General features: G+C 39.4%; 1 protein-coding gene across 1 annotated transcript; it reads left to right on the top strand.

The window, feature by feature from the left end:
* The first annotated feature begins 236 nt into the window (after positions 1 to 236).
* LOC127198910 (arylacetamide deacetylase-like 2) lies at positions 237 to 6088 on the top strand. Its single transcript, XM_051156831.1, has 3 exons — positions 237 to 405; positions 1581 to 1752; positions 5267 to 6088. Exons 1-3 carry the CDS (start codon positions 251 to 253, stop codon positions 5867 to 5869), a joined length of 930 nt encoding a protein of 309 aa, XP_051012788.1. The 5' UTR covers positions 237 to 250; the 3' UTR covers positions 5870 to 6088.
* The last annotated feature ends 10089 nt before the right edge of the window (positions 6089 to 16177 follow it).

Here is a 16177-nt window from a genome sequence, read left to right as displayed (position 1 = left end):
ATGATGCTTTGAGACTACAGTCACATAAGTGAGCAACACAATAAAACCAGGAGGAGCCAACAGGTCACCAGAACACAACAAGCTCCTCTCATTGTGACCAAATGGATTTTGTCTTCTGGCCTAGCATAGGAATAATTTAGTAGATAGAAGATAAGGGAGGTCTTGTTACTCTGGTGGAATTTGCTCATATGTGGTGACAGAGTGTTGATGGCAAGGTTTTCATCAAGTAACCACAATTCAACTTAATGTTATGATTCATAGATCTATGATTCATAAATGGGTTGTCATTGCTTGGCGTTTACAGCTCGGTTCTACATTTATTTCTTTCGTTTCAGAGATGCTGCCCTATGATTCCGTGAACCGAGAGACAGCCAACAAACTTGACGCGGTTGTTCTGGCACCAGAGTAAGAACTAATCGATCTTTATTTTTGTGGTCCTTGCCATTCTAGCATTAGCTTTATTTACAGTCAAAGGTGGCTGGAGCACTGCTAGGAAGTTGTGGTTTATTAATTTCTTTTAGCAGTATAATATTAATGTGCCCTCATGAAAGTCAAATTTTGCATTAATCTGTGCCATGGTAGAAACCTGTGCACTGCAGCAGAGTAAGCATCTTTGCTAATAAAGCAGTGGTAGCTCTGAGAACACACAGCCTGCCCAGGGAATATGCCTATAGTATATACCCATCACACCTGAGGAGTGTTAGGCATTATCTGACATGATAAAAAAGCAATGTATGTTAGAATTATTTTGGGTCCAACAAGATTAGACCTAAGGTTTGGACCATTCAAACATTTCAAGAACCTCTCCAAAGATAATTCTCAGTATTTTATGATTTTGCTCAAATGTCTAACAATATACCAGAAATTTGAAGGCTTGCCTATTACTTTGTGAGCTACTGAGTGCAATCTGTATCTCTTGGAGAAAATTAGTGTTTTCCTACCAATTTCATAGTACAAAAATTGGTCTACAAGATTGTAAATTTGTGCTAAAAAAAACTGTGAGTAATTTCAAATCCTCATGTTTATTAAATGAAATTCTACAATTCTGTGGAATTTTGATCTAAATGAATTTCTAATTAAAGGCAACTACCATCACTTGGCTCTCAGATTTTCTGGATTTTAACTGCTTGAATGAATTATCTAATCAATGATCATGAATTGCTTCCGAGTCACCACTTCTATTGTGGGCCTGGTGAAACTTACAGACTTTATGAAAGTGAAGACACATCCTTTATGATTCTGCTTCCTATAGAACCATTACCTCAAACCCTCTAAACCAGAATCTACTTGCTGTTTTAAAATAGAAGTTATTAGTAAGCCCGGGTTTAGTTGATGGTAATAAAGGTTCAATACAGTGTGTGTGTGTGTGTGTGTGTGTGTGTGTGTGTGTGTGTGTGTGTGTGTGTGTGTGTGCACGCGCGCGCGTGTGTGTGTGTGCGTGCGTGCGTGCGTGTGTGTGTGTGTGTGTGTGTGTGTGCGCGTGTGTGTGCGGACACGCTCAGGAAATTGAGAGATAATTGAATGAACAAGCTTACTCATTACTTCCATGTTGTTTTTTCCCCCTTGATTTACCTCTAAAGCTACAGACTTGCTCCTCAGTATCCATACCCAGCTGCCCTGGAAGACTGCATTTCTGCCATCAAGTTCTTTCTCCAGGATAAAGTTCTTGCAAAATATGGAGTGGATCCCAATCGCATCTGTATTTCAGGAGACAGTTCTGGCGGTGCCTTCGCAGCAACAGTGGCTCAACTGGTATGTTGAATGTGTCACATATTTTTGAAACCAGAACAGTTTAGTACTAAGACAAAAAAATATTTTTGTTCTTGTATTTGAATGATGTTTGTACTGTAATGTGTAAAATATAAAATAACCAGGAACATTTACTCTTTTTGCATGCCTTGGCTTTTAGTTGTGGCTTTAATTAAGTAATGTTATATAAGGATTTCATAATATCTTGGTCGGTCTGTCTGTCTGTCTGTCTGTCTGTCTCTCTCTCTCTCTCTCTCTCTCTCTCTCTGTGTGTGTGTGTGTGTGTGTGTTTGTGCATGTGTGCATGTGTGTGTGTGTGTGTATCTGTGCGTGCACACTGACATTGAATCCGAAGCTGTGGAATTGCTAAACAAATGATCTACCATGGATCTATATAATTACCTCCTTTTAAACTTTTCTCATCTCTAGTTAAGCACCCTAGACTGAACTTGAACTTGCTCAGTAATGTGGCTATGCCTTAAACTTGCAATGGCCCCACACCACATCCCAAGTACTTGGACTAGAACTACACCATACAGCTTATCTTATCATACTAATTAAGAAAATACAACAATGACTGCAAACAAGTATCTATAATATGTTTTACTGTTTATAATATGTTTTTTCTGAGATAAATTGTAAAATCTATTGTGATGTTGGTATCACTGTACTTGATTTTTATTAATTACTTTCTTGTCTCTCTGCATAGAAACTCTGACAAAAAGGAACTACAGAAGAAATGAGCTATTAGGGCTTACAGTTTGACAAGGTACAATATATCATACCAGAAAAGCCATGGCAGGGGTGAAGTTTATCTCTCAATGGAGCAGGAGGGTGAGGCTGTTTGCTTACATTTCTCCAGGACACACAACAAGAGTCATGAAGAGGGCCCATGAAAGAATGGTGCCCAGTGACTTGTTCCTTTTGGAATCAGAGCACAGTCACAATCAGAGCAAAGCAAAACAAACGTTCAACATAGTAAAAGTTGATGTCATGACACTGAAGAGCCACTATGTAGAACCCAATGAGCTTGCCACCAGCCATGTAGCACGACTCATGGTCTCAGGCTGGCTTAACTCCATAGCTGTTGCTGTTCTTCTTGGTAATCGCATGTTACTGACATCTCCAAAATGTTGTGGTCTGCATTGTAACTGGTCTTAGCAGTCACCGAGAGAGCCTTTCCAGTGCTCTCTTCAGGGGCGCTGACTCTGCCATTGGTGCCAAGACTCAAGCTCCTTCTAAAGCTCCTTCAGTCCTTGGGCTTCTACTTCCATTTAGTTTCGCATTCATCAGTAGCCTCTCCGGGCCGCTCATGGTGCGTGCCAAGCATTAGGTGCTCTCCGTAGCCCAGCCATTCAGTCAAACATTGGTCCCATAGGGGAGGTTAAGCCAATCATTTTTCTTCTCGAACTGAAATGTCTTATAATTAAAGGAGAAGAGGTCATGAATTGTGAGGCAGTGATGGCGAGACATGAGAGGAGCTGTAAGGGAGAAGCTATGCAAATGATATAAATACAATAAGTACTCCAATACGAAATAACCTCCCAAACATAATTATATTGAAAACAAAATCTTTACATTATATTTACTGATATAATCCCCATATCGGAGACCAGGAACCCAAACCTGGGTTTCTAGCCCAATGTCCAGCACATATATATTATGAAACTAGAAGTTAAATTAACATATGACAGGATCTCAAGTTTATTCCTTTAGACAACAGCTGGTCTGTTCTTCAATCTTTTCCCTCTTAAGAAACTGGATATTGACAACAGGTATCACACTTTTTAAAAATGTAAGATAGTTTGTGTGCTGCTTCAGGATGGTGTATTAAAGACTCTTGTGTGAGATAGAGACTGTTTATACAGTGTGTTTGCCCTTGCACGTACATATGTGTGTTTAATCATGTCAAAGTTAGCCATTTCTTTCCATCTTTTTTTTTCCTTTCTTTCTCATATACAGTCTCAATATGTAACATTTGTTGCCCTGGAACTTGCTAGGTAAACTAGTTTGCCCTTGAAAATTATATTTTTTAAAACACAAGTGCTTTCATTTATCCTAGAACTCACAAGAATCATCTGTTAGATTAAAAGGCCAGTAAGCTTGGGATATGGTCCTTCCTCTCCCCTAGCACTGGAGGCTAGGCTCCCACTATGCCCAAGTCTGACTCCAGGTTCCAATCCTTAGGCTTATTCTGGCAAGGTTTTACCAACTGAGCCATCTCCCCAGGCTCATATTTCCCTTGCTTCCTAAGTGTTGTCTTCAATATCTCAATGAACCATAAAAAGCATAAACTGAAGTACAATCTTCCTATCCCTCTAGTCCAACCAGCAGAGGTTAACTAAATTATGAAAGATGTCTTCTTGTACATGGAAAAGCTATTACCTACCTTGGCCTCAGTTTCGCTGTTCTGCTCACTGCTACTCACTCTCTAAACTCTCTGAGACACAGCATTTTATTTGGAAAATTACAGTTACAGTCCCTGGGAAGGATCAAGAGCCTGAAAAGATTTTCTTAGGAAAAATTTTATTCGTTTTTCCTATGAACTTGCCAGATTTGCACCTATTGTATAGGTATTTTGGAACTGGTCAGATACTTTTTCTTTTGATATACTGTTGAGATCTCAACTAATCCTCTCAATCTATATAAATTAACTTCTCTGGAGAGGGCCTGCCCTTGACCTCAACAGATCCCAAACTTTCCTGTGGAGGGCCTCAGGTACAGTCATGTGTGGGTATGGCACTGCTGTAAAAGCACATGTGCTGCTTATGTTAGGGCTCTTCAGTGCCCACTGTAGACTTTCCTGAAGAAAGCAAGGCTAGAAAATGAAAGCAAAGAGTCTTCTCAGAGCTGCAAACTAGGACACTTCCCACTTTCAGTGAAGACTTATAACAGACAAAATGGTCTATGATTTTCTTCTGCTGTTCTGATTTTCATAAATTATTCTTTGTCTTTTCTGTCGTGCTATAATACTAATAACATGGTAAAGTAAGACAGATAATAGTATTGTTTTCAACATGTAATATCAAGTGGTTTTGTCCAGTTGAATTGGTTTATGGCATGCTGCTTTATTATTTTCATTGTTGCTGCTCCTTTAGATTACTATATGTCAAAAACTCTTGTAAGCATACTGGTCACAACACATGCCTATGTCCAGATCACTTGGGAAGCTGACACAGGTGGGCAGAATGTTCTACATATATCAAAATAACTTTTCACCAAAAACTAAACAAATCTTTAACCAAGGTCTTTCTGTCATCTTCAGTAAGATTCTTCAGATCATGGTCCCCTTTGGTTGACATGTGTGAATAAATGTGAGTGAACAGGAGAGTGTGCACCATTTTCTCGCTGAAGAAGATGGAATGTTTCAAACAATGAGTAATTGTTATGAAAGTCATCATTAGACACTGTTTTAGTGTTGTACATTTATTTACCTCAGATAACTAAAATAAAACTACCAATGCTTTTGTTTAAAAGCTACTTAATAATTAGCCCTCATTATGTCTTTTATTTATAGCTACAGGATGACCCACAATACAAGGACAATATTAAGGCACAGACCTTGCTATACCCTATACTACAGACACTTGATACCTTGACACCATCTTACCAAACATATGAACATGGCCCCTTTCTGTCAAGGAGAATAGCAATGAAGTTGACATGTCTATATTTAACAGACAATAAAGAATTACCTGAGACAATACTCAGAAATAATCATGTGCCTCACGAATCAAGACATCTGTTCAAGTTTGTTAACTGGAGTGACTTTCTCCCAGAGAAATACAAAAAGAACCATGTTTACAAGGAACCAGTTCTTGGAAACATAAATGCTTCTCACCCAGCACTTATGGATAATAAAGTGTCACCCTTATTAGTCAATGACTCTCAGTTACAGAGGTTGCCACTAACTTACATCCTCACATGTGAACATGACATCGTAAGAGATGATGGACTTATTTATGTCACACGACTCAGAAATGCTGGAGTTCCAGTCACTCATGACCACATAGAAGATGGATTCCATGGAGCCATATCATTTGCCACGTCACCACTTCATTTACAACTAGGTTTGAGATTAAGAGATAAGTATATAAGTTGGCTAGAAGAAAATCTGTAAATCAATGGTATATGTAGCTAGGCAGTCACTCTGTTAGCAACTTAATTTCTGCCAAGGGTTTTAGTTGTGTGATGTCCATACAGAAATTCAATTTCCTCAGTGTAAATTAGATTACTTTTTGGTTTTATTCACTTTATATGAAGTTTATATATTGTTTAGTGCTAAAGTTTTCTGTGTATTGGGGACCAGTGTTAACATCTTCACTATAAATAGTTCCAAAGCTTAGCTAAACTTTAGAAAGATCAAGCCAGGTTTGGACCTACTAATTGCCTATCTGATAAAAAGTGATCAGTCTTGGAAACATATACATGCAAGTAGCACTAAATCACAAATATATGTGTTTATATATACATATTTATATACATATATACATGTTTACATATATGTATATATACACACATTAATAGGGAATAAGGAAAAATATATGGGTTGATTTCAGTTGTGAGGAGCAAATGGAAGCTGAAAATTATGCAATCATACTTTATTTTAATTCTAAAAAAGCTAAAACTTCATTCACTCTTGGGAAATGATTCTTAATCTGAAATGATAGCTATCCAACTATGGGAGTCATATTTATTTGTAGTATTACTTTTATATTTTGAAGGGATTCATTAGCCTACATAGAAGTTTCATACCTAACCTAAGAAGGTGTCTGAACTGATGATAGCCAGGCTTACATGCCCCTGTTGTAATAGGATCCACACCTCTGTCAGTAGCAACAACTGCATTTCCTTGCGGAAGCACTAAAATCATTGTCTGGTGTCTCAGTACTGCTGCTGTTTCCATATGGTTGTGTTCACATGTTTTGTGCCTTTGCTTAAAGCTGAGAAAACTTTAGAAAATTATGTATGTCTGATGAATTCACTTAACAAAAGAATCCTTATCTTCATTACTTGCATTAATTTTTTTTCTTAAAGTGTGAGCATTTTTTTCTTCTTAACAGCAATCAGACTGCTGATCTCTGTGACCTTATCATATGAGGTTAAAACATTAAATTATTATTGGTAAACCAGAAAAGCTTGGTTAATATATTTCTTTGTTGTCATCTGACCCAATGATAAGTGTGAATATAAAACATCTACAGGATACTTTTTGGTTTTGTTTCTGTCTTTTTATTTATGAAAGATAGGGATCTTTAATCAAACTGTTTTAAACCAGAACTGACAAAGTTTTTCTCATGTACTTTATTTTGATACAGGAAATATTTTTAAATATTGTAGGCATAATGTTAATGTGTACTGTGTAAAGATTCAAATGCTGGTTTCTGTTCCTTCTATATCTTGTTTTTATCCCTTTTCTGATAATCTTCTGTTTAAATTTTGCTTCCCACTAGTTCCAAGATTTGTCAATAAAACAGCTTAACAGCCAATCACTGAGTAGTTGAGAGAACATAGCTGGACTTCATGACATCCATGGGAAGAGGAGAGAGAGAAGGGAAGTAGGGATTCAGCCATGGGCAGAGATTCAGAAGATACGAGGGGAGAACAGCTGCAAAGAGAAAGTCATAAAGTACAAGGAACTGGGATATTTATACTGGAAGGAAGCCAGATTAGCTCAGAGGTATAATATAGATATCTGTTGCTCAGTTGTTGTGCTATAAAGCTTATTAAACAATTATGCAGGTGCTAGCTGGGTTATGAGAGAAACTTCACCAAAAATTTTTAATAGTAACACTAACATTTGGGTGTACCAACTGGGGCTAAGACTTACAGAGAGTATAAACTTAGACACACAGTTTTAAAATTGCCACTAACAAAATATCAAGTTACATAGTAATTTTTGATAAGTATAGAACATTGTGGAAGAAATTATCATACGACTTTTTTAATGTTCATGGGTAAAATAATAGCACAAATATCATGGGAGTATTAACTTTCTGGTTGAATTGAAGGCTTATCCCACAGGAGGCAAAGCATGCCAGGTACCTGCAATGGGGTCAAGAACCTAGAGCTGTGACATTCAAAGGACTGACGGGTGAATGAATCACTATTATGTTCGTAAGTGCACAGTATTAAACTCCCTTCAAAACGCATTCTCTATCTTCATAGATTAGTGTATAAGAATTCTTTCTGTGCAGGTGACAGGAGGAAACACCAAAAATTACAAGTGCTCAACGTGTACAAATACTTTGGGTTCTTAGGCCATAAATCTGTAAGGTACATGATTATTATGCCCCCTTCCTCCGTAGATCATTTAGAAAGGGAGGGCATGAACACTGTAAGAGCTAGATGTTGGAGAGAGCCAGAGTGAGATAAATATCCTATGGATTGATGGGACAGTTGCAATGGACATGAATGGAATGGCTGCCTTTATGATACCTCAACAAGATCAAGTCATGATCAGTAAACATTTCATCGCTAGATCTCAGTCCCTTAAGGCCAGATGAGAATCCACTGATAACATATTGCTAATAAGAAGAAGAGTTTTTATTTTAAGGGCATGGTCCTTTGTAGTTTCATCATGATCCAGTGGATGGCACCACACATATGTATGTATGGGCAGCACAAACTGGACCCAATGGGATATTAAAAGCAAAAAAGAAGACATAAAGTTGAGTAGGGTAGGCATATGGATGGAGGAGGAATTAGAGGTAGAGTTGGGGGGGGGGCTAGTGTGATAAAAATGTACTATATGGATGTATAAGATTTTCAATTAATTTGTAAGAGTATTATATTTAAAATGACTTTAAAGTCCAGAAACTTAAATAATTTCACCTCACTAAAAAAGTTTATGTTCCATGGTCTCTCATTCTATGTCCAATGGTCTCACATTCACTGTATACTATCTTGTTGCGGGTCTCTATATTTGCTCCCATCTCTTGCAGAAGAAGGCTTCTATGATGATGGTTGAATATTTGGTCTGTTGAAACCTGGGATTCACACATAAAAATTTTTTCTAGTCACATCCATATATTTGCCTGCAAATTTTTGGATGCTGTTGTTTTTAATGGATGAGTAGTAATCCATTCTGATAATGCACCACATTTTCTTTTTCAGTTCTTCTGTTGGGTAACTAGGTTGTTTCCAATGTCTGCCTACTATAATGAGATAGTAATGAATATGGTTGAATGAGTTTCCCTACGATAAGATGAAACATGAGAGACCTTGGAACACTCATCCTAAATGAGATGTTTCCAACAAATTCTTTCCTTCAGAGCTCAGGGACCTCTGCAAAAGAGAGGACAGAAAGAGTATAAGAGCCAGAGGGTATGGAGGTCACCAAGAAAACAAGGCCATCTACACCCACATGAGCAAAGCTTATGAACTAACAGACAACATGAACAGGACCTGAATGGTTCTGTACTATGTCCTCTGCACTTATATTAAGTCTTATACCTAAGTGTTTTTATGGGATTCCTGAGTGTGCACACAAGTGGGTGTCTGACTCTTGTGCTGTCTCTGGAGCTCTTTTCTTCCTATAGGCTTATTTTGGCCAACATTAATGTGATGAGTTTTGCTTTTAAACTTTTTATGTTATACTTGCTTTAAGAGGGGAAATCTATTTTCCCCAAAAGAAAGACAATGGGTATATAGACCACAACATAATAGACCTCATGTTCAGGAGTAGTTGACAGACATAATTGACTCCAGAGTTTCTTTGTAGTTTGTTATTTTTATGACTTTAGTGGCTGCAGTGCAGCCTTTTTTCCCTTTCTTTTTGGGTAGTGATGTATTTGGATTTCCAGGTTTGAGAGGGGTTGTTGTTGTATTGAGGTTTTGGTTTATTTTTCAAGAAAAACTTAAAAGTTGCATAGGCAGAGAGGAGGAGAGAATGTGGAAGGACTTGAGGGACAGAAAGAATATGATCAAAATATACTGAAATTTAAAATTTTTTAATTAAAAATATAATAAAAGCAAAAAAGAACAAAAAATTTAATGTTTATGTAAATGCTCATGAAAATTTTGAGTTGAACACGTTAAATCATCACATTACAAAAATACGCTGAACTTCTAGAGCTAACTATGAAAACATAGTTTTATAAAAATCCTAGGCTGGGAAGTATTGAGACAACACCATGGACCACACCCAGGCTGCAGGTCAATGATGGGAAAGACAGAATTAAGCAAATAAGTTGTGGAGAGAGAGAAGATGAAGAGAAGCAGAGCAGTGTGTGCACTGTGAAGACAGGCAGAACTGAAGACGGGAAGATAGTTGCTGTTCTTGCTCCTTGGGAAATGGTGAATTACACTATCCATCAATAAAGCCAGTGACAAATGCAAGTGCCAGTGGGCTTATGCCTTCTTCCTTTAAGAAACCTGCCTGGACAGTATAGTAGAGCAGATCCTGATGGCAGGGTCAGGGGTGCCAGTGAGCTGGCCCTGAGAGCATAAGCCTGAGGGAGCTGGCCCACCACTTAGCTTCCTATAGTAGGCTGGAGATCTGACTTCACCTTTCACCTGAATAGCATGGGAGAACTGGCTCAAGGGCGTAAGAGTAGGAGGCCTGACCCCTTTACGAGCTGCAAAACTCAGGAGAGTCGGACCCACACTCTGCCTGGGTCATAGATAAGCCAGCCTTGAGGATGTGAGAGTCTAAGAGCTGTCCCTGAGCCTTACTGGTGGCAAGACTTGAGTAAACTGGCTCTGCCACTTGCCAAAAAAGTGAGGAAGAACTGGCTGCAATGCCGTGGTGGCAGAAGAGCTGGTAATCAAACTGGCTCATCTACCACCCAGGCCCAGACCTAGGACTGTGAAATATTCCACCCCAACATCTATCCCATATGTATGCTGCTGGAGCATGTTAATGGGGTGGTCCTGAAGAACTAAAGTTTCAAGGTCTCCATGACATAGGGCAACAACAGAATATCCCAGAAAAGTGCTGCTAAGGATACATTGGAAATATAGCAGAACCCAAAGCCCTTGAATCAGACCATTGCTTTAGTGTATCTTGAAGACAGGATATGAACCCCCCAGACTTGAGGGGACAGCTCAGGTGGTCAAGTTTGCCCCCACATGGGAAAAAAGGCCCAGGATCAGATCACAGAATTCCACCTTTCCTTGAGCTCAAAAATTCCACCAGTCCCCTGAGAGTGCCCCACAAAATAGCAATAATCTCAGGCCACCTTGGAAAGCTCCATGCTCTCACAAAGACCCCAATATAATGAATACCTCCTGCTCAGTTCTTTGCTGCTTCTCACCCAAACAGAGGCAGCCACTCTCAGGTCTTTCCCAATAAATATTTTTCTGTGAAGTTTGCAGTGAAGTGTGACTCTGTGGTAGTCCTTGGCTCCTGACTGTAGGGATACCTTTCCCTTTAGAGCTGCAACACTTACAGTAACCAACCAATATCAGCTTTTATTTAAAGCCTATTCTTGAGATAGACCGCATACAGAATGCTGTTCATGTGACAATAAAACTAGACAGCCCAGGGACATAAGGGAAAACCCCACAGATTTCACCATGGTGATACTGGTCTCTTATTAATGAAAACTAATTATTTATATGCCAGACATTCAGCATCAATAATCTAAATAAAGGAAAGCTTTCACTTCTACAGACTGCTAATAAAAATATTACATAAATGACTCTGATACAGTATTTGTTTCTTTGTAAAACTTCACAAGTCAGGCCTTTTCTACCTGGACCTCTGTCAACACTGATTTCTTTCAAGTTGCCATAACAAATGATCAATCATTAAGCAATCATTGCCATTTTTAGCCCAGAGCTCCCAAAACTTTCCCTTCCATATAATACCACAGCAATATCCCACTCACAGGTAGAAATTTATCTTCTAATTTGCTTCCTGTGGATTTAAAAAAGAAACTAACCAAAATAAATGTGTGTGGTTATTGTTAGTGTAATATATAATTTACAGACACCCTTGAAGGAAGTGAGAACTAGAGCTCTGGACCAAAATTTGGAGGCAGGAACTACATCAGAGCTCATGGAGGAGTGATGCTTTCCATGATTTGGTCATGTTCCTTTCTCATGCAACCCAAGACTTCCTGCCCAGGGATGGCATTGGCCACAGTAATCTATCCAACCACAATCCTTAATCAAGATAATGTCTCATAGACATGGCTACAGGCCAATGTGATGAGACATTTCCTTAATTTAGGTTTCCTCTTCCCCAATTGACTCTACTTTTTATCAATTCAGCAAGAACTAAGTAGCTTACTGGTGTTGTCCTCATAACAAAACATGAAAAATTAAAATGACAAACTGAAATCCACAATGAGATACTAACAAAATTCTTATAAACAAAAGTCAAGAACACATCAAAAAGCTCACTCACCATTAGTAGGCTCCATTGCAGCTGTGCAGAGATGATTTAATATGCACAAATCAATAAATGTTGAAAGTAAAATAAATGAATTCAAGAATAAAAATCATATAAATGTTTAAATAGGTGTGGAAAAAGATTTTGACAAACAACACTCTTCACAGTAATATTCAGATGGGAAGTATCACATCTCAACATAATAAAAGGTATATGTGCAAAAACTATAGTTAACATCATTTGAGGAAAAGTGACAAATGTGTGCAATTCATCCATTTTATTTGATATAATGTGGGTAGCCATGCCAATTTCTATCATGTTAGAAATCCCATGCTTAGACTGCACACTGTGACCTTCAAGTTGCTGACCTTTGCTGGAGGAGGTCTTGTGTTTTAGGCTATCCTTGGACTACTTACCTTTGAAAGAAGTAGGGAAGTACCTACTGGGAACCACCCAGAGGATTAAGGAAGTTCTTACAGGGAGCTACTCAGAGAAATATGAAGTTCTTACAGGGAGCTATTCAGGCCATTGTGTTCTTGCCTGGGGGCTAGGGAGAGTGGGATTAGAATAGATCCTATTGATCTTGCTATATATGTATATTATTATTCGTCCACATTAGAGGGAATCTTGATCAGAAATTTCCAGACTTAGAGGATCCAAGATGGCGGCGAGCAGTGTGGACCGCATTTGGAGGCTCCAGTGAACAGTTCAGGGAATTGCACAGATTTCTGAGCCAGGAACACCGAGGTCCAAACATCACGGCAGCGGGAGTGCTCCACGGTTCGGAGGGACCAGGGTGCGGAGGACCTGCGTGCCCCTGCACACGGGAGGAGCGTGGTTTTTCTCTGATCGGAGCGGTAGCAGCAGAGGCAGCAGCACCAGCGGCACCAGCAGCGGCAGCTGAGGTTTGCAGCTCATAGCCTTCCGGTGGAGGCGATTGGTGTGGTGGCTGGTGGGAATTGCTGCGGGAGAGGGGACTCGGGGCAGGATTTGGGTCGCGTGGAGCCCTTGGACCCAGACTGGACTCGGCGGACAGTTCGGCCCCAGAGTCCCGGGTACTGGCCCGGCCCAGCAAGCAATTCTGCCTGAGGCACTAACTCAGTGTGGCCACAGCTCCCCTGCTGTGGCGCAGGCTGGACAGAGCTCTCGGTTCCACCAGCTCTAAGACTCTGGTTGGACACAGTGTGCAGTTTGAATCCAGAACTCCTGGCTGAGATTGGTGGTCAGTTCGGGCCCTGAGTCAATAACTGACCACAGCACGCACTTTGAGCCAAAAGGCCCTAGCGGAGCTTGGTGTGTAGTCCCAGTCCAAAAATTCTGGCTGGACCCTGTGTGCATTTCGGGCCCAAAATCCCTAGCTGAGCTTGGCAGACAGTTCAGGCCTTGAGAATCTAGCTGAGTTCTGCCCGTGGTTCGGTCCCAGTGCTCCTGGCTAGACTTGGCAGGGAACACAGAAGGCTGTGGATACCTTGGCCTGACCCAACGCTCATTCAGAGACCGAGAACAATTACAGGATCCACAGCAAAGGGGGGCTGAGGATCACTGGCTGTGAGAGACCAGAACAACAGGGCTAACCTCCTAACATCCACACCAGTGAAGCTTTGAGCTCGCAGCCTAGGGAAATCGTGAGAAAACAAGTGAATCTATCGTCAGACACCCTCCATTCAACTCTGGAAGCTACCCAACAAAAACAAAGACAGCAAGATGTCTAAAGGACAACGAAAAAACATACGCAAAAAAAACCCAAAACAACATGGCGTCTCCAGTTTCCAGCTATCCCAAAGAAAACAACCCAGAGAACTCAAATACAACGGAAATACAAGAAAATGACCTCAAATCCTTAGTAATGAGGATGATAATGGAGGAAACAAATAAAATTCGTAATCAAATGCAGGAAGACGCAGACAAACAGGTGAGAGACATAAAAGAAGCACATAGAGTGGAACTGGAAAAATTGCAGGAAAATGCAAACAACCAGATGAAAGAAATAAATTCAAGCTCTGAAGACCTATAAAGAGACAATAGAAGAAACTCAGGAATATACAAAAAAATCAGATGAAAGAAATCAAAAAATCAGTTCAAGATCTGAAAATGAAAATGGATTCAATGATAAACACACAGACAGAAGAAAAACGAGAATGTGAGACCTCAGAGAAGAAGGCGAGCAACACAGAGGTGAGCTTTTCTAACAGAATCCAAGAGATGGAAGAACGAATCTCAGGGCTAGAAGATACAATCACAGATATTGAATCAACCATTAAAGAAAATGCCAAATCTGGAAAACTCCTGACACAAAACATCCAAGAAATTAAGGACACCATGAAAAGAAGAAATTTGCAGATAATAGGCATTGAAGAAAGAGAAGACATCAGACTCCAGGGCCCAGAAAGTATTCTCAACAAAATTACAGAAGAAAATTTCCCCAATCTAAAGAAAGAGATGCCTATAAACATACAAGAGGCCTACAGAACACCAAATAGAATTGACCAGAAAAGAAAAACTGCCCGCCACATAATAATCAAAACACAAAACATGCAGAACAAAGAAAAAATATTAAAAGCTGCAAGGGAAAAGGGCCAAATAACATTTAATGGTAAACCTATCAGAATTACACCCGACTTCTCAGCAGAGACCATAAAAGCCAGAAGGGCCTGGACAGAGATCCTGCAAACCCTAAGAGAACACAGATGCCAGGCCAGACTACTTTACCCAGCAAAATTATCAATAACCATTGATGGAGAAAACAAAATATTCCATGACAAAAACAAATTCAAACAGTACCTATCCACAAACCCAGCTTTACAGAAGGTACTAGAAGGAAAACTCCATCCCAAAGGGTCAAGCTACAACCAAAACTACCCAGGAAATAGATAACTACCCCATGGCAAAAACAAACTACACAAACGCTCGACTGGAAACAACATCAAAATTAAGACTCTTAACAGTCACTGGTCATTAATATCTCTCAACATCAATGGCCTCAATTCTCCAATAAAAAGACACAGACTAAAAAAAAAAAAAAAAAAAAAAAAAAAAAAAAAAAAAAAAAAAAAAAAGACACAGACTAACTGAATGGGTACATAAACAAGATCCAACATTCTTCTGCATCCAAGAAACACATCTCACCCATAATGAAAGGCATTACCTCAGGGTAAAAGGTTGGAAAAAAATATTTCAAGCAAATGGTCACAAGAAGCAAGCAGGCGTAGCCATTTTAGTATCGAACAAAATAGACTTTCAACCAAAATTAATCAAAAGGGATGAGGAAGGACACTTCATACTCATCAAAGGTAAAGTCAACCAAGATGACATCACAATTCTGAACATCTATGCTCCCAATACAAGGGCACCCACATTTGTAAAAGATCTCCTAAAAAAGCTTAAACCACACATCGATCCCCACACAATAATAGTGGGAGACTTCAACACCCCACTCTCACTGAAGGATAAGTCATTGAAACAGAAACTAAGACGAGAAATAACATCATTAACCAATGCCATGGGTCAAATGGATCTAACAGATATCTATAGAACCTTTCACCCAAACAAGAAAGAATACACCTTCTTCTCTGCACCCCATGGAACCTTCTCCAAAATTGATCACATCGTAGGTCACAAAGCAAGCCTCAATAGATACAAGAGGATTGAAATAATACCTTGTATCCTATCAGATCACCATGCTCTTAGGCTGCAATTCAACAACAACAGAAATAACAAAAAGCCTACACGTACGTGGAAACTAAACAACTCTCTGCTAAATGACACCTGGGTCAGGGAAGAAATAAAGAAAGAAATCAAGGAGTTTCTGAAATTCAATGAAAATGAAGAAACAACACACCCAAATTTGTGGGATACATTGAAAGCAGTGCTAAGAGGGAAAATCATAGCACTGAGTGCCTTTAAAAAGCAATTGGAAACATCACACATAAGCATCTTAACAACACAACTGGAAGCCCTAGAAAAAAAAGAAGCAGAAACACCCAAGAGGAGTAGACGCCTGGAAATAATCAAACTCAGGGCTGAAATTAACAAATTAGAAACTAAGAAAACAGTCCAAAGAATCAACAAAACCAAAAGCTGGTTCTTTGA

This window comes from Acomys russatus, chromosome 15 (assembly GCF_903995435.1).
Source record: "Acomys russatus chromosome 15, mAcoRus1.1, whole genome shotgun sequence".
In the NCBI taxonomy this organism is placed as follows: Eukaryota; Metazoa; Chordata; class Mammalia; order Rodentia; family Muridae; genus Acomys; species Acomys russatus.
This window is presented reverse-complemented; position numbering and strand designations above follow the sequence as displayed.

What these genes read in the sequence shown, in the direction of transcription:
- LOC127198910 (XM_051156831.1), top strand. Translation starts at nt 251, where the DNA reads ATGATTCATAGATCTATGATTCATAAATGGGTTGTCATTGCTTGGCGT. An exon ending in GCGGTTGTTCTGGCACCAGA is followed by an intron (nt 406 to 1,580) that starts GTAAGAACTAAT and finishes TTACCTCTAAAG; the next exon opens with CTACAGACTTGCTCCTCAGT. An exon ending in CAGCAACAGTGGCTCAACTG is followed by an intron (nt 1,753 to 5,266) that starts GTATGTTGAATG and finishes TTTTATTTATAG; the next exon opens with CTACAGGATGACCCACAATA.